The following is a 19,738-nucleotide window of genomic DNA, read 5'->3' on the forward strand; positions in this document are numbered from 1 at the left end:
ATCTTGCCTCTCTTGCTTTGTCTCCAAACTGTCCAACCTGAGCTGTCCCTCTAATATACTCGTTCCTAATCCTGTCCTTCTTCATCACTCCCAGTGAAAATCTTATCATCTTCATCTCTGCCACCTCCAGCTCCACCTCCTGTCTTTTCGTCAGTGCCACTGTCTCCAAACCATACAACATAGCTGGTCTCACAACTATCTTGTAAACCCTCCCTTTAACTCTTGCTGGTACCCTTCTGTCACAAATCACTCCTGACCCTCTTCTCCACCCACTCCACCCTGCCTGCACTCTCTTCTTCACCGCTCTTCTGCACTCCCCGTTACTTTGGACAGTTGACCCCAAGTATTTAAACTCAAATGCCTTCGTCACCTCCACTCCTTGCATTCTCACCATTCCACTGTCCTCCCTCTCATTCACACATAGGTATTCCGTCTTGCTCCTACTGACTTTCATTCCTCTTCTCTCCAGTGCATACCTCCACCTCTCCAGGCTCTCCTCCACCTGCTCCCGACTCTTGCTACAGTTTGGCTTTGATGAAGAGCCAATACTTGCTCATTATTGTTTGTTTTCACAGCTACAGTTACACATTTGCGTATAGCTTGTATCCATGGAGCCGTCCGTGCCTCTCCAGCTGATCAATGAGAAGTGATGCTGCCTCCAGAGGGTCAGACTCATTCTTCCGTCTGTGCAGCCCCATGCATTTTAACATCCTTCTTAGTGTAAGCATACTTATCACGATAACATCCACCATGCTCAATAACAGCAGAGTCTCACTGTCTCAACCCAAGCATGAAGTAGAACCTAATCAAATCGTGTAAATGAGCCATTACAGAAGCGTAACAACCACCTCCGCCCAAGACCAACTTATCATGTTATAATGTGAAACTTCTCACATTATAACGTGAAAAACATCTTGTTATAACAATAAACTTTTCATGTTATAATGTGATCCTGATCATTTTTTTCTTCCTTTTTCTGGTGTGGCAGCAATACGCTGCCCTATGTTTGACATGTGTGTACAATTAATTGCTAATATGTAACCCACCTGTAACTGTTTGACCAGGGGGCTTTTCTTCCTCTGGGGCTTGGTGGGAGTGTACAGTCCAATACTAAATTGTCCCACATTGGCGTAGGGGTTGTCGATCACGCGACCTTTCCTTTTGATTCGCTCAGGTGGGGTAGCAGCAGCAGGACGAGGAATTTCAGTTGGTTCTACAGGAAGATGAGAGGAGTCCTGAAGGATGATCATAGAACGGGCCTTCTTCTGTCTCTCGACATGCGCGGCGTGCCTCTGGGAGACCTCGTAGGGCAGGTCTAGGGACGAAGGCTTGAAGCTAGAGCGTCCCCCAGGCTCATGGCCCTGACTCTGGGCACGGGAGGGGGGAGGAGGGGGACAGAAGGTTGGGGGAGGGCCAGTGTCTAGGTAGTATAAAGAGGGAGGGGGTGGAGGTGCTGTTTGAGGTGGAGGAGGGATGGGATAGGACTGGGAGTGGTCTCGAAGACTGTCTGTCATAGAGGAGCTGCGGGGGAAGCGGTGCTCGCCTGCCAGGGCAGACAGATGATCCTCCTCGGTGGCACCTGAGGAGGGAGGGGGGAGATTAGCAAGGTCACCATCTCATGACAGGAAGCTTAACAAGTATGCACACACCACCAGACAAAAGTAACTTGAAAGGATCAATATCATAATCCATCCTTCAGTCTTACCAAAGATATATAGTCACACATCTGCTGTGCAAGTTAGGCTAGTTAATAACCACCATACACATTCTGCACATGTGCTCTTGCTCTGAAGTGTGATCCTGAGTATGACTTTTACCAAAAGACTTTGTCCTTGACATCCCTTTGGGTAGCGGTATGTGACCTCTTTCTATGCCTGGGTGAAGCCCTCCATGTAGGGTCATGCCTTGTCTCTCAAACAGCGACTGCAACACGAGACACAACAGCAACATGTCTGTTTTAATGTATTCATGTGGGCTAGCTCAAACTGCAGCAAATACAACCACAGAAACGACATCATTATATAAAGAGAAGCAAGTGTAGGAACTTACGATGCAGTAGACTGAGTGTGATTCTGTGATTCTCCACACTTGTGTGCCCTCTGCATGTGTATTTAAGATTTTTTTCATGTCGGTATGTATGCCAGCATTGCGGCACGTGTTTTATCTCAGTGACACGTCTTCATTATGTGTACTCACACTGATCTCTGCTGGTGTCATCCTCCTGCTGGTAGGCCGCTGTTTGACAGTTGCTGCTCTGTAATCTACCTCCGAGGGTTGCGAACGCAGCATGGGCTCCTGGGAGGCCAACATCTCATCTAGCCTCTCTGTTAGGTAGGGAAGACAGCAGAGCTAAAGGCTTTGAGACTAAGATAACGCTGTAGACTTGAACGACCCACATACAACACGCTTGCAATCATTTCTGACAAGCTAGTTTTGGTCGACAAGACATACTTTAATCAAATAAAGCCATACACGACTCAAACTTTGAGGTCATGCTCTGGGATACGGTCCAATTCACAACGTCAAAGGCTGGACGGACATCGCAGAAAACAAAATCCAGTCAAATATATAAATAAATCAAAACAGGGGAGTTGCTGAACATTGAAATGCATCTGAATGCTCACTAGAATGTGTGACACAACTGACCACTAGGGAGCGAGTGAGTGCTGAGAGAAAGAGAGAGAAAATGGGAGAGCAAGAGAGTGTGTGTGTGTCCACATAATTGTGGGCTTTGTTTGGTGCTCTAATCAATGCTACTTAATTGTCTTAATAGGGATAAATAATCTCGTTGACGAGCAGAGAGGTGACAACTTGTTGCCTCAGACTCACCTCCTCTTCTCCTCCGAGCAGAAGCTTTGTGGGAAAGAGACAGTGTCAGTGGAGGAGGGGAAAACGACAAGATCAAGCTAACAGAGCTAACAGAGCTGACTATTCTAGCAATGAGGTTATTTTCCAAGTTCGAATGACAAAAAAAAAGGAAAGCTAGAACATAGCATAAAAGAAGAGGTAGAGAAATAAGAGTGCTAATTGCTTGGTGCAAGGTGTGTGCATGTGCCTGTGTCTGTATGTGTGTATGTGCGTGTGTATGTACACCCACACTCTTGACACTCACCCAGTTCCTCCAGCTCAGCGGTCATCGACTTGGAGCGCAGAGTCAGAGTTGTGCTGGGAGCCCTCTTCGGTGGCGGGGGAGCTGTGGAGAGAAGGCATGGTGTTGAGGCTGATGTCGAGGGGGAAGAAGATCCTTTGGCTTTGCGGCTCAGTGCTCTCTTTGCTTCCCTAAGGCGGCAAGCCCATCCAGTCTTAACCAATTTAATCTGGTCAAATTCACCTGAGCTAGACGCCTCACACTGAACAAGCACCTTGTTCAGGCGATGGTTGGAGCCCAACTTCTTCATGCTCCGTTCTCCGTTTGGCTGTTGGCTGATAGACACGATGTGTCAGCCAGTCATTCAGTCAGTCTGTCTGTCTGTCTGTCTGTCTCCAAATCAGTTTCTCAGTTTCTGTGCTGAGAGATGTCCTCTCCATTTAGGAACCCAAAGGTAGTAAATGTATGGCTCAGTTCTCTCTGAATCCCTAGTTCCCTGAATCTTCCAAATGCAAGCAGAACAGTGAACATTTAACAACACAAAATGAAGATTTAACAGAAGGAGAGGGAGGAAAACACCCATCTCTCTGATAATCTGTTGTCTGTCTAGAGGGTGACAGGTGTACATCAGTAGGAAACATACAGAAACAGCAGCTAAGTCACAGATGCACATCCACCCACAAGCAAGACCACATGCAGGTGCACAAAATAAACTCCCCAAGGCACAACATCCTGATGTGTGGGTCCAGCAGAGGAACAGACGACAGGGAAAGCAACAGTGCTGCAGAATAACACACCAGAGACTATGCACCCCAAAGCCCAGGGGAGCCTCCCAATCCTGCTATACACACACACACACACATACACACGCGCACACACACACACACACACACACACACACACACACACACACACACACACACACACACACACACACACAGCACCAGCAGGCTATATCATTTCCCTCTATGAAGGAAAAATCACCGGCTAAACATAATACCTACATAGTCAAAGAATGGCTATTCAAATAAAAAGCTACTTTAAACCCCTAAACTACAAACTGTAACCAACCACCTTAAAAACAATACTATCATCCACCTCAGTCTTAGGTCTGCAGTCTAAAATATGCTGAAGTGAAGACTGTCGGACGACGACCACAGACCTCGGCTGCAACCACGGAAAGCGCCACATTGGTGGGGAAAAAAAATCCCTAAGTTTCCAATACCTGACAACACAAACAGGATTCGCCAACTGTATACATTAATCGACCAGCCAAGCCTCGATGCACCACTGTAGCCTAATTCTACACCACAGCCTGACTATTCTGCTGCCGTCAGCAGCGGCAGATCTTGTGTACATACGCCATCCTGGGCACAGTCCATATCAGACATCTTCATCTCCCTCATGCACATTCTGGTACAGGAGCAAGGAGCAGAGGAGATGGAGGATGATGTGGAAACACAGGAACAGAGACAGACAGAGGGAGAGAGAGAGAGAGAGAGAGAGAGAGATGCTCTCGCTGTAATGTAACGCTTAATTCAAACATGCAGTGTAGTCACCATGGTAACGGTGGCAGTAGTGAGGCCTTGCAGGGTGCAGGGAATTTGTTTTCATGTGTGTTTGCATGTGTGTGTGTGTGTGTGTGTGTGTGTGTGTGTATGTGTGTGTTTGCATGTGTGTGTGTGTATATGTGTGTGTGTGTGTGTGTGTGTGTGTTTGCATGTGTGTGTGTGTGTATATGTGTGTGAGTGTGTGTGTGTGTGTGCACAGAGCAATTCCCACTGGCAGAACACTGCTGCTTGAGAGTGAGTTTAACAAAGCTTAGAGCAGAGAAAGGAGATTTAGGAGCACTTCCGGACATCAACGCCAGACCTCCTCCTCCATCAGCTCTGAAACAAGTCATCTTTCCTGTCCATCTATGTTTGCTTTTTTTTCCCTGTCTCAGCACTGATATAAGTATTATTTATATATTGTTTAATAATACTAACACGAAACAGAATAGGCCAACATTATCTTCTCAGCTATCGACAACTATTAAACTGTACCATCCATTGTTTTGTTTTGTTTTGGTTTTCCCCTCAATATCCCATGTCCTTCAAAAGAACCAGACATATTTATTTGGAGGGGGGGGGATTTTCTCCCCAATTGTACCCGGCCAATTACCCCACTCTTCCGAGCCGTCCCGGTCTCTGCTCCACCCCCTCTGCTGATCCGGGGAGGGCTGCAGACTACCACATGCCTCCTCCAATACACGTGGAGTCACCAGCCGCCTCTTTTCACCTGACAGTGAGGAGTTTCACCAGGGGGACATAGTGCATGGGAGGATCACGCTATTCCCCCCAGTTCCCCCTCCCCCCTGAACAGGTGCCCTGACCCACCAGAGAAGGCGCTAGTGCAGTGACCAGGACACATACCCACATCCGGCTTCCTACCCAGACATGGCAACCTGTGTCTGTAGGGACGCCCGACCAAGCCAGAGGCGACACAGGGATTCGAACCAGCGATCCCCATGTTGGTAGGCAACGGAATAGACCGCTACACTACCCAGACACAAGACCCTACATATTTAATCTCACTATTTGTCACCTTTAGTGTCCCCCAAGGGCCAATCCCAGGCTCCATTCTTTCCCCCCTCAACATGCTCCCCCCCTTGCCATGTCATCAGCCAGCATGGCTGTAATTTCACTGTTATGCCCATTACACTCAACTGTCTCACTGCCTGCTCAGCGCCATACAGAGGAAAACAGAAGACAATAAGGTCTGCCTATCTGGGAACGCCTGACGGGGGAGAAACACGAGTCCTTGTTCTTCATGACAAAACGACAGGAAGACACCAAACCAGGCTCTTATAAACTGTCTCTGCCTCTTTGCGTGATAATTATTTCTCGGTGTTTCCTCCAATACAGCCATTAGTGGATGGCCTGCTCACTAATTACCCCGTCAGTGAAATGGGAAAATGAATGTTTTCCTTTGCAACAAAGGTTTATTTTACTGTACTGAGGTTTTAAAAAGAATAAGCTGTGTCTCTGATTGTTGAATTATTTTCCCCACAGAATGTGATATTGCTTCCTAATAAAGCCATGCTGGAGAGCTGCAGCACTGTGGACAGTGCAGCTGTCACACACTGTCCGGTATTTTGGTGTAGACCAGACTGGTGGATATGACTACACGTGATGTTCCAGATTCACTATTCATTCACCAAAAAGACTGATTTACATTCAACACACCTGAAAGTTTCAACACACTGAAAGGGGACTCAGCTTGGTCGGGCATCCCTACACACACAATTGTGTCTGTTGTGTGTCGGGGCAGCAGATGCAAACAGGCTCAATAAACTGATCCGCAAGGCCGTCACGTTGTGGGGGCGGAGCTGGACTCTCTGGCAGCAGTTTCTGAGAGGAGGACGCTGTTGAAATGATGTGCCATCATGGATAATGTCTCCCACCCACTCCATGATGTGCTGGTGGGCCCAGGAGTACTTTTAGTGATGGACTCATTCTGCTGAAAAGCACCACAGAGCGCCACAGGAGCTCATTCCTGCCTGTGACCATCAGACTGTACAGCTCCTCCCTCAGAGGGTCACACACTCGGAGTTCATGGTCACTGGTCTGCCCTCCCACTTGTGTTACCCTGTCAGGTTCTGTTTGTGCTGTTGTTGTGTGCTGCGCTAGTGCAGTATAGATAGGGTGGTGTTATGTGCACCATGCTTGTTGATATATTTTGTTCTTATTTCTATTTCTTATTTATTTCTATTTGTTTCTGTTTTTCTTGTTCCTATTTTCTTGTTAGTTTTTTCTTACTAGAGCTTGAGTGTCTGTAATAGAACCCAATTTCCCCTCGGGGATGAATAAAGTGTTCTGGTTCTGATTCTGATGAAGACATTAGATTAGCCAGTATTCGTATGTGCTGTGCATTCCTGTAGCCAAGACATCATGGAGAGAGGCATGTAAGATGCTACAGTGAGTGGCAGGCAGGGGAGGGACAGACGGAGAGCATGAGCACCGCTCTACAGGGATCTAGAAGGTACGGTTAGTAATGCCTCGTGAAACCAGGTCAAACCCAGTTATCATAGTCTTTGTTCCTCTGCAGCCATCAAGGACTTACGCATGTCCTTTACCCCACAAAGCAACAACACATACAAGAACACAGACCCCCCCCTCACCCCCCCCCACACACACACAGAGTCTACACTGTCCTCAGGTCATTGTGGCAGCACTGTGTGGGAGCTGAGTAATGATGAGCTGTGGTTGACATGGAAACCACATGAATTTACAGCAGGCAAATGTGGTAGAAATCACCTTGACAACAGAAATACACACGTCCTCTCTGGAGCGCTCCGTTCACGAGGCCATCTTCCATCGGCTCACATGCAAACAACAGTATGTATCAGTTGAATCACCGCTGCATAATTAATGATGCAGCGGCAGACACGTCCAGCTAGGAATGCTCATCAAAAGGCTAATCCCACTCATCATGCCATCATCTGCTTTAATTAAGCAGAAGGGTCGTTATCAAATTGGTGTCGTTCTTTGAGGAAAACTCCAATGAAGAATCTAATGATGGAGCCAGGGTGCAAGGGGAGGAAATCAAACCTCTGCCTCTTAGCGCATTCTGTATGAAATCAACACAGTGCTTCAAGTCAGGAGCTCCTCTCCTCTCATCTCTCCTCTGACCGGTGCATTCTTGAGTCTCTTTCATAGCTCCACTCCTTCCTCTCATCTTTCACCTGTTCCTCCTCCTCTACCTAGCATTATCCACCGCCAACACACACACAGACACACACACGGTTTCTCACCATCCACTCACTTTCTCACCGTCCCTCTGGTCTTTACCTTTTTTGCGGACGACCTCCTCAGACTCGGGCTTGCGTGTGACGGACACGACCTTCATCAGCAGCCTGTTGTTCCCCTGCCGGATCAGAGACACCACCTGCTTATGGCCCACCTTAACCACGTTCACACCGTTCACCTGCGGAGAGAGTGCACATACATGCAAGTACACACACACGCACACGCACACACACACACACACACACACACCCAGAGAGACAATGAAGCAGATATATGAAGGCACATCGTCGCATTTTCTTCTTCCTCTTTTGTGCCGCTTCATCCATTTAAGGCCACCATCAGGGGACCACCCTGAGGTATGTAAAGGGGTGGGCACGGCTGTCCTCAGTTACCTCAATGAGGAAGTCTCCTGTCCTCAGGCCGGCCCTCCAGGCCACCCCTTCCACGTCCACAGACTCCAGGTACTGCAGGGCGGGGAAGGCTGGGGTGGGTGTGAACTCCTCGATGGGCGTCTCGGCTGGGGAGAGACATGGACTTATGCACACATAATCTGTGATAACGGGCTACACAAACAAAACTGACTTGACTTGACATGGTAAAAGCAAAGTAAAGGACACTGTATGGCATTTTTTGGCTCATTGACTTGCAAATGGGAACTCGGACCCCAACTGAATATTAGCGACAACAAAAAAAAAAAGATGACGTATGCACTCTTTGCTTCAAGTAAAGAAGAACTGGGCTGTTCTTATGGGTTTGCTGAGAAAAGGGATCCTGTCTTTCTTTAACGTGGTCTTTTTGAGAGTGTACCCAGCTTGTTTAGTAAATGATAACAAAAAGCCTGGACAGCTGAGCAATGTACAGGGCACAGGTGCTTCCAGTGTGTAGTAATAACAACACACAAGGTCAGCATCAGACGTGTGCACATCAGACATGGACCCGGTCGCTCCCTCATGGACGGAGTGTGGCTGCCTGTTTCATACACATGGTCCGATTCAATCACATGCCTGCACATGTGCAACAGAACATGCTCCCCCTCACAACAAGACACACACACACACACACACACTCGCATGTGTGTGTACAAACACACTCAAGTGAGTACAAATTCCATTTAATCTTGGAGTGAATCCAACTAAACCACTGACACACCGACGTTGTCAGAGAGCCACTAAGTGAACTGGGCTTTCTGTGTGTGTGTGTGTGTGTGTGTGTGTGTGTGTGTGTGTGTCTGTGTGTGTGTGTGTGTGTGTGTGTGTGTCTGTGTGTGTGCGTGTGTGTGTGTGTGTGTGGAGTAAAAGAGAGAGGGGGTGAGCCAGGATCCACTGCTGTGAGTGATGGAGCAGGAAAGCGCAGTCAAACTCCCGGCAAGGTGCCGGGGAGCGGTTGCCATAGAAACCCGCTCGAGAAGGGAGCTGGCACGTGCACTAGGAAAGTGAACGTTGGGTGATGGACAGGAGCATGAGCATGAGAGATGAGAGGAGACGCCAGCTAAAATGTGTGAGGCACCATAGTACTACTTCTACTACTACAACACTATCACAACTGCGAGCACTGCCGCTACGACTACAGATAATAAACTGCAGAGGCACAGGACACGAGAGAAAATATGGGGGGGATGAACAGGAGCAAAGGAACGGCGGCAAAGAGGAAACTGAGGACAGGGAGGATTGGATGGAAGGAAGAGGAGGAGAGAAATAAGGCAACTAAGTTTATCTCTCCTTGCCATGTGCAGGGAACAGATGGGACAGCTAGCTGACAGCTCTGCCAAGGATGATGCCACCACAGGGGCTATATACACAAGCACACACACACACACACACACACACACACACACACACACACACACACACACACTTTCCCTCATGGAGCAGGGATTGTATGTGTGTGAGCGGGGCATACTGTGTGACTCAGATCAACAATCTGCTTCACACAACGACCAGCTCAGATGTACACACTGTGCACACGAACACATGATGAAGACCAAGGTGTTTATGGACCACTTCTTCAGAACTCCTGGTTCTGAAGAATATACAATCCTCCTATAACTCTATGTTGTATGGTTTGGAGACAGTGGCGCTGATGAAAGGACAGGAGGTGGAGCTGGAGGTGGCAGAGATGAAGAGGATAAGATTTTCACTGGGAGTGATGAAGAAGGACAGGATTAGGAACGAGTATATTAGAGGGACAGCTCAGGTTGGACGGTTTGGAGACAAAGCAAGAGAGACAAGATGGAGATGGTTTGGACATGTGTGGAGGAGAGATGCTGGGTATACTGGGAGAAGGATGCTGAATATGGAGCTGCCAGGGAAGAGGAGAAGAGGAAGGCCAAAGAGGAGGTTTATGGATGTGGTGAGGGAGGACATGCAGGTGGCTGGTGTGACAGAGGAAGATGCAGAGGACAGGAAGAGATGGAGACGGATGATCCGCTGTGGCGCCCCCTAACGGGAGCAGCCGAAAGTAGTAGTAGTAGTAGTAGTGGTAGTAGTTCTTCAGAACTCCTGGGTGTGTTGTTTGACCATTTTTATGTGTGTGTGTGTGTGTGTGCATGTGCACACATCTCCACATGGATCTTACCTTTGGCTCCCCGCAGGACAAAGCCGAAGCCCTCGTTTTCTTTCTTCTGCAAAACAGCATTCTTCTCCTCTATGATGTAATCACTGTACAGGGAAGAGCAGAGGGAGAGCGGGTACGAGTCTCACACCATCCTCACACACGGGGGGGGGGGGGCAATGAGTGCAGGTGTGTGTGTTAGTGAGGGGGAAGTGGGAGGAGATAGAGACCCAAACACAAACACACACACACACAAACAAACACACACACACCACAAGCACTTGTACCTCTTTTTCTGATGACCCAATCAACTTAAAAGCCTTGCAGCCTAGCACGGCTCAGGATTCCCCCGGGGTTGCACAGTATTTTGAGAGACAGAGTAAGAGGGAGAGACAGAGGGAGCGTGTGTGTGTGTGTGTGTGTGTGTGTGTGTGTGTGTGTGTGTGTGTGTGTGTGTGTGTGTGTGTGTGTGTCCTCCCACTGTGATAGAAATGTCTGTGGGATAAAACCTAAGAGTGAGTCAATCTGCTGGTTGATCCTTCCATGGAGGCGACCACTGAGCAGGGCATCGAGGGCTCCTGCTACAGAGACCGACAGACGGCTCACGCATCACGCTATCCACTGATAAAGTACAGAGGGGGAAGTAAGCTAGCAGTTCATCACTGCCTCATCTTCCTCATTGTGGGTTTCTGTGTGTGTGTGTGTGTGTGTGTGTGTGTGTGTGTGTGTGCGCATTTGGGTGGTGGGTACGCTCACTCCAAACAGCCCCAAACTGGATTCAAACCACACACCTCCATTTAAAGCCGGTGAGCCAAAGCCAAAGCAGAGTTAGAATGGTCGTCTATGGCAGCAGAGCAAATCCCAGAGCAAGAAGACCACCGGCCGTCTCTGTGTTTACAAACCAAGTGCACAAATAATAGGACCACCTGCTCTTTCTCTGAAACAGTCCAAAACCCCCCTGAAAGCTAGGAGTTCTTTCAGGTTCCACCCATTGATTAACTGTCAAAGGGAGACATATGAATAATGTAAAAATGGCAATTAAAATGTGAATTGTATACAAAGGAGCCCTGTGGTGGCCTGGCGGCCTGTCCAGGGTGTCTCCCTGCCTGCCGCCCAGTGACTGCTGGGATAGGCTCCAGCATCCCCGCGACCCTGACAGCAGGATAAGCGGTTTGGATAATGGATGGATGGATGGATGGATTGTGCACAAAGGGATCCAACTCAATATTGTGAAGGGGGTCCTAATATTTTATACACTGAGTGCAAATCTGACCAAAAACAGACAAGTGTCATAATTTCGTGGTGTACTTGAACATGGCATACAGCTACAATTTGATTGTGTGCCTACATCTTACAACCTTGTCACACCACACACGTCTCAGGAGACTGCTGCCCGTGTGCACCCTGAACCCCTTTGCAAGAGAATTTTTACCGGTGTGCAGAATAACCACCCCTCTCCACCCACTGGGACGGGTTTAGAGGGGCTGGTGTTCAAGAAGGAACTCTGCAGGGGGCTGCAGTCTCCATCAGGTCAACCACAACTCGTTCAAAAGTTTGGCACTCTCAGACTTACCAAGGGTACACAGAGCCCCTGCTGGCTGGGCCAGGAGGCCCGTGACAAACTTTTCTGCAGGAGGGAGGTCAAAGTTTTGGTTTCATAACATGGATTTATTTGCATAAAAAAAAACCGCTAGGTGGATGCTGAGTAGCACTAAAACGCAGTGCTTTAAACCAAGCGCTTTCATCCCCTGCACTCTGTTTCATCACTGTTCTGTATCTCCCAAAATACACCTTTAATGCATTACCGCCATCAGCCTTCTTCAGAATCTCCACCCGCCCACAAAGTCGATGCAAAATACTGTGATGCAGCACTCGCAGCTCACAGAGCTGGTGGTTTTCTCGAGCTCTCCGAAGACACGGGGAATTCAACAACAGTGTTCAAAGTTCAGTTTTAGAAATCACACAAATCCACTCGACAAGGTGCTCCTCTAACTGCGCATCGTGCTGGCATTCAAAACATCCTGCAGCCTGTCACTTTGTTCAGGCGCTGGTTCGGCGCATCCTGTCTGGCATCCTCGGGCAATAACTGTCTCTCTAATGGCGAAGTGAGTCAGTTTTCATTGTTAAACTGGTGTAGTGTCGTGAATCATTGTAGATCTATGAAAAGCAGCAGTAAACTTGTACTCTTTCCAATTCCTCTCTATTGGCCCACGTGTGTCATAGACACCTGCTTCCCTTCCCTTTTCCAAGAAACACAACACACCTAAAAACATCAGCAGGCCTCTCTGTAGGTGAACCAGCAAAAGACACTCGAGCCCACCTATACGTATGAAGACTGTAGGAAGCTAATACCTGCCAGGAGGTATTAACCTGCATTATAACCTGTTATGTACACGTTATAACCTGTCACCGCTAGGCTGTAGAAGTGACATTTATCCCACTAAAGATGTCAACATCTTCCTGGCATTGCGTTTCATTTCAGGGCGAGCTGAGTGGGTAGAAACAATGCTTACCCTCTCAGGCCCGCACTCCTGTCTCCAATACACTCTGGCATTTAGAGCAGATTTGCATCATAACACAACTATGCAAAGCTTTCTACAGCACTCAGAGCCCATAGATCAGTTTTAGAGGAGGTGTGTGTGTGTGTGTGTGTGGGTGCGCGCGCACTGGGCACTCATAAACACACACATTTACTGAGCTGCATAGACATTCATGCATGAACACATGCTCAGATACACTGATGAGCCAGAACATTATGACCACACAACTTATATGCTGCTGGTCCTCAGTGTGGCGCCAAAACAGCACCTACCTGCCGAGGCATGGACTCCACAAGACCCCTGAAGGCATCCTGTGGTATCTGGCACCAAAACATTAGCAGCAGATCCTTCAAGTCCTGTAAATCTAGGGGTGAAGCCGCTATGGATTGGACTTGTCGATCCAGCACATCCCACAGATGCACAACTGGATTGAGATCTGGAGAATTTGGAGGCCGGGACAACACCTTGAACACTTCATCATGTTCCTCAAACCATTCCCCAACAATGTGTGCAGTGTGGCAGGGTGCATTATCCTGCTGAAAGAGGCCACTGCCATCAGGGAACACCGTTGCCATGAAGGGGTGTACCTGGTCTGCAATGATGTTTAGGTAGGTGGCACGTGTCAAACTGACATCCAGATGAATGGCTGGACCCAGGGTTTCCCAGCAGAACATTGCCCAAAGCATTACACTGCCTTCCACTGGCTTGTCGTGTTCTCACAGTGCATCCTGATGCCATCACTCCCCCAGGTCAACAACACATATGTACAGGGCCATCCACAGGATCTAAAAGAAAACGGGACACATCGGACCAGGTGACCTTCTTCCACTGCTCAAAGGTCCAGTTCCGATGCTCGCGTGCCCGTTGTAGGCGCTTTTGCTGGTGGACAGGGGCCATCATGGGCACTCTGACCGGTCTGTGGCCACACAGCCCCATACACAGCAGGGTGTGACGCACTGTGTGTTGGAACACATTCCTCCCGTAACCGTCATTCAAGTTTTCTGACTGGTGTCACAGCAGACCTTCTGTCGGTTCAGACAAGACGGGATAGCTTTTGTTGCCCTTGTGCATCGATGAACCTTGGGCTCCCAACACCCTGTTGCCGGTTTGTGGTTTATCCCTCCTCGGACCACTGTCAGGAGGTACTCACCACTGCTGACCAGCAGCACCCCAAAAGCCTTGCCGTTTCAGAGGTGTTCTGACCCGCTTCACCTGTGAGTGGTCATAATGTTTTGGCTCATCACTGTGTGTGTGTGTGTGTGTGTGTGTGTGTGTGTGTGTGTATGTGTATATATATATATATTTTAAATCTATTAAAGTAAGTGCACTACAGGTCTGCTACCGTTAGATGGCAGCACATCACAGCATCCAAAATTCCTCAGAAGATAAAAAAATAACGCCCCAAAACGTTCAGTTAAAATCCTATTTACTTCATGTCAGTAAGCCGTGAGAAGCTTTCCTAAAACTGTTGTGTGCAGTATAGAAAAAATAAAAACCACACTTAACTGGTTTACGGCAGTAACTCGTAAGCTGTTGAAGAGAGGGCTACCTGTATGAGGTGAAGTTGTCATAGGATCCCACAGTGTAGTGTCTAAAAAGTCTCTTCGTGCGGTCCTCCCGAGTCTCTGCGAAAACACAAGGACACTCATGAACAGCTTATAAACTGCAGTCGCTCCACCGTCTCAACTGCATCAACGCTGTGACGCGTTGCCTCCACACACGTCATCGCTGCGCTGACATACGACCTGATTTTTACTGTTGTTATTTACTGTTACTTGTTTCCCCATAAACGAGCATGACTCTCTCAACCGTCTCCAGGTGTGAACAGTCCATCTTCCTAGAAACTGGGTTTCTCTGAAAATCCTTGAAACGCAGCGAGACAAGGGCTCACACTCTTCACTGAGCTGGACGTGTTACCGTTGTCAGGGTGCTACAGCAGCTCACACGGCAAACACAACACACGTGCTGCAGAATGCTCAGCCTAACTCCGTATGTCACAAAACGTCAGAAAGTGGAGGTGTACTGTCAAACGCTGACCTAAGGTGGCGTCCTAGCGGGGGCTCTGCCCGCGCCTACTAAGAGGCACAGTTTGCTGCTTTCAGCCACACCAGCCAGTGTGTGGCGTCGTTACACCACTTTTAATATTGCCGTCCAGAAACTGAAGGGTGCGAGTGAGTGAGCTGGGCCTGGACTGCTGGCACCGTTACGACGGGGCACAGCAGCCCGTCCAGCACCGCGGTCGGTGGCAGCTACGAAGCAGATACTGTAATGTGTTTTCGCGTTAGCCCCAAAACATAAAGCAGTGGTAGCTCGACTTCTTGCACCCTCACAAAACTTGAGGCCAAGCATCTGTGTTGCAGCTGCAGCAGCAGCAGCAGCAGCAGCATGTCAACACATTTATATAGTTCGTCAGAGGGGAACTCAGTAACCACAGCGAGGGACCTGCTGTTTACACGCCAGCACTCCATCAAAATCATATGGTAAAATATTTATATTTATATGCTGACAGTCCATAATAATCATATGGTAAAATATTTATATTTAAAATCAATCACACAATGGGCCTTGAAAGTAGAGTGTTTCTAATAACGTGAATATATATAATATATATATATATATTTATTCTAGGGCTGGGACCTGCCTGGATCTCAATGTGCATGTGTGTGTGTGTGTGCGCGTGTGTGTGTGTCACTGCGTGGGAGGATTTATCTTATAGGAGTCTGGATAAGGATCGATGCCTCCCCCCACTAACATTCACTGCACCGCCACTAAATGGCAGTCTGCTGACTGCACTGCCTAACACCCTTTCACACCACAGACACTTTTAATTGAGCAACCATGTGTGTGTGTGTGTGTGTGTGTGTGTGTTTGTGTGTGTGTGTGTGTGTAAGTCTGAGCATGAGAGAGAAAGACCATGTGAGGAACCGGTGGTGTAAGAGCAGCAGAAGAAGCCGAGAGCGGGACAGAATGAAGGAGTAACTACAGAAACTCTGAAGGCGCAGCTCCGCTCCAGTCTGTCCACCCGACTGTGTCTGGGAGGGCGACAGACGGACAAGCTAGAACAACCCACCACTCTGATGAGAAGCATTCACCGTTCACCGGCGGCTGCAAACAGAAACAAAAAATTCCTTTGTGCAACCCAAAATTCCCCATTTGTGCTCACCACCTTTCACAAATCCTCCACCCTCCCTCCTCTCCCGCGACTGCTCCTGTGCTCCTGATCTGACCTTCTCTGGTTTTGCGTTCCCCGTCCTGAGAAAGACGGTGCTGTTGTGCAAGTTCCAGGTTACCACTCATACTGCCCCCCCCCCCAAACATGTCCCAACACTCAAATGTAGGTCTTGTTCAGTGAGGGTGCCCCCCACCAGTGGCGGCTGGCCAGTACAGGGTGCTGGGGTGCCACCCCCTTCAAATACCAAGAGATGAAAATCTACTTAAACATGTTAAATATAATTTAGTTGTATAATGTAAATAATCATAAATAAAAGTGTTGTCAGTCTGTGAGCGCCTGTCAGCAGAATTAAACATTGGTTCAAATGGTATTTAGTTGGTTCCTGTCTGAATACATATACTTCCTGTCTGAATACATATACTTCCTGTCTGAATACATATACTTCCTGGGTGAGGGACGCCGGCCAAACCATACCTTATGTAAGCCCTCAAACTTGTGGCGAGCAGGTGACCTGAGGCTGCTGTCTGATTGGTTTCTTCAGATTTTCCAGGGGGCGCTGTTCTGTGCTGCCCCAGACACTCCCGCTTGTATTGGCAGTGAATTGGTATTGTTTTAATGTTTTTTGATCTAATGTGATTGGACGATTCTCGTGGCTGTCAATCATGTTCACACCCACCACCACACCTCATCTTGGCTGTCAATCATCCACCATCTATGAACCCTGATAAAATCTATAGGCTACATGGTCCTTGTTAATAACTGTGACTGTGTGGGCATTAAAGCAGCTGTCAGGTGTGCTGCACAGTACAGAGACTACACACTGCCTCACAGTACCAAAACCTGCCGCCAACTGCGGGAAATAACCCCCAAACTGTCAGTCAGCCCCACCTGAGAATTAACTGCCGGAATCTTTTAGGTGGGACTGTCCAAGGCTTTAAAATAAATGCACTCTGAGGGCGTGGTGGTCTATTCCGTTGCCTACCAACACAGGGATCGCCGGTTCAAATCCCCGTGTTACCTCCGGCTTGGTCAGGCGTCCCTACAGACACAGTTGGCTGTGTCTGCGGGTGGGAAGCCGGATGTGGATATGTGTCCTGGTCACTGCATTAGCGCTTCCTCTGGTTGGTCGGGAAGCCTGTTGGGGGGGAATAGCGAGATCCTCCCACGCGCTACGCCCCCCTGGCCAAACTCTTCACAGTCAGATGAAAGGAAGCGGCTGGCAACTCCACATGTATGGGAGGAGGCATGTGGTGGTCTGCAGCCCTCCCCGGATCAGCAGAGGGGGTGGAGCAGAGACCGGGAAGAAGAGTGGGGGAATTGGCCAAGTACCATTGGGGAGAAAAATGGGGAAAAAAATCCATCCATCCATTATCCAAACCGCTTATCCTGCTCTCAGGGTCGCGGGGGGGAGTTCACGGTGAGTTGCATCTCGGATGGCGAGGAGCGAGGCTCTGCTTTTTGCACATTATCGTTTGTCAGCAGGCACGAGGAGCAAGGTGGTTGGGTCTGTATTTTGGGAACATCCGGACTAGAAGGTTAAGGTGTTCGGGGGAGGAGGGGGTGAGGGGAAGGGTGCCATTTAGAGTTAACATAGCACATAGGAGGGATGCAGGAGGGAGGCAGGGATGGTGGAAAAAGCGGAGTTCGGGGGGGGAAGGGGGTGATGACTCAGCACTCGCCGCCTCCTGGATACAAACAGCCTGTCTTTTTTTTTTTTACCCTTCACACAGCTTTCACACACACACACACACACACACACACCCTCATTCAGACTCATCAGGTCACATCACTTCAGCTAGAAATGCAATCACAGTTCTGTGTGTGTGCATGACTGTTTGTGTGTCCGTACGTGCCCGTGTGACTACTGCATGTCCTGCATGTCCTGCATGTCGGAGTGGCTATGCATAAACGTTGCTGCAGGTGTCCGTGCATGAAGCGTCAAACGTGTGTGTGTGTGTGTGTGTGTGTGTGTTAGTGCACGTGAGGGAGTGTGTGTGTGTGTGTGTGTGTGTTAGTGCACATCATGTTGCAGCAGCAGACGCAGTCTAAACATGTGTAATGCAGCTCGTTCATCACTACTGTCGTCTGTTACGTATGACCCGGGAGCGTCCGCAGGCAAGGCCCTGATAGTACAGATAACCTCACCTCCACCTTCATCTATCACACAGACGTGTCCACTCACACTCACACACACACACACACACACACACACACACACACACACACACTGTAAGGGACACAGGCATACCCATTTGCACACATGTACACAAGCAAGAGATGAGCGGAGGAGGGCAACGTGCTCTTTTGCCCCCCCCCCCCTTTTCTCCCCAATTGTACCCGTCCAATTACCCCACTCTTCCAAGCCATCCCGGTCGCTGCTCCACCCCCTCTGCTGATCCGGGGAGGGCCACATGCCTCCTCTGGTACAGCCGCTTCTTTTCCCCTGACAGTGAGGAGTTTCACCAGGGGGACGCAGCGCGTGGGAGGATCACGCTATTCCCCCCAGTTCCCCCCCCCCCCCCCCCGAACAGGTGCCCTGACCGAGCAGAGGAGGCGCTACTGCAGCGACCAGGACGCATACTCACATCTGGCTTCCCACCTGCAGACACGGCCAATTGTGTCTGTAGGGATGCCCGACCAAGCCGGAGGTAACCCGGGGATTCGAACCGCCAATTCCCGTGTTGGTAGGCAACGGAATAGACCACTACGCCACCCGGACCCCCCGAGTTCATGTAAACTGACTACATCACAGTCCCCATTTACAATGGCTTGTAAATGCCCATGGCTTGGTGCTGGAGGGGAGCTGTGTCTGGTACACACCGGGTCTCACACAGACGGACCGCTTGTGGCACCAGATGGATGCAAAACCAAGAGGAACATCCGTCCAATCTGGACCCCCGCAACAGCACCTGGGCAGCAGCTTTCCGACAAGCTGATGAGAACAGGGACAGCTTAGAGCAAACACACACACAGATGCCCACGCACAAGCGGAACTTGGCTGGGATCAAGTTTGGGAAAGACACACAACTTATATTTGTTCTTTTCAAGGTAAAGGCAGTTCTGCCTTTCCGGACGCGTCACATGAATATGTGTGACCTGAGAGCAGGATAAGCCGTTTCAATTCAGTTCAGTTCAATTCAGTTCAGTTCAATTTATTGTCATTAAAAACAATGTGCAGGCACATGTTAAAAATTACATGAGGGCTGTGGCTTCACCAAACAGTGCAAGGCAGACACACACACAAACACAGCAAACACAGTATAAAATATACACACATGAAGACCAAAAGATAAAATAAGTTAGAAGAGAGCTGGAGTACAAAATATTTAAAAATATCTGCAGACATTCAGTGGGTGGCCAGGTTCAGGTGGGCAACAGCTTGGGGAAAGAAGCTGGTTTTGAGCCTGGTAGTGCGGGCTCTGAGGCTCCTGTAGCGCCTCCCAGAGCGCAGGGGGGAGAACAGTCCATGGTTGGGGTGGGTGGGATCTCTGCTGATGCCCAGACCCCTTCCAAGGCAGCATTTGTGATAAATGTCTTTTATGGCTGGGAGCTGGGTACCGGTGATGTGCTGGGCCGCCTTGACGATCCGCTGCAGAGC

The 19,738-nt window shown here is 49.1% G+C and overlaps 1 protein-coding gene across 1 annotated transcript in view; it reads right to left on the reverse strand.

The window, feature by feature from the left end:
• shank3a (SH3 and multiple ankyrin repeat domains 3a) overlaps positions 1-19,738 on the reverse strand; it is a 299,427-nt gene that overhangs the window by 19,713 nt on the left and 259,976 nt on the right. Inside the window, 9 exon segments of the mRNA XM_056282699.1 lie at positions 1,047-1,579; positions 1,818-1,923; positions 2,197-2,324; positions 2,830-2,853; positions 3,113-3,193; positions 7,921-8,056; positions 8,271-8,395; positions 10,453-10,535; positions 14,518-14,593. Coding sequence (XP_056138674.1) covers positions 1,047-1,579; positions 1,818-1,923; positions 2,197-2,324; positions 2,830-2,853; positions 3,113-3,193; positions 7,921-8,056; positions 8,271-8,395; positions 10,453-10,535; positions 14,518-14,593 — 1,292 coding nt within the window.

This window comes from Lampris incognitus, chromosome 6, assembly GCF_029633865.1.
Source record: "Lampris incognitus isolate fLamInc1 chromosome 6, fLamInc1.hap2, whole genome shotgun sequence".
Taxonomy (NCBI): Eukaryota; Metazoa; Chordata; class Actinopteri; order Lampriformes; family Lampridae; genus Lampris; species Lampris incognitus.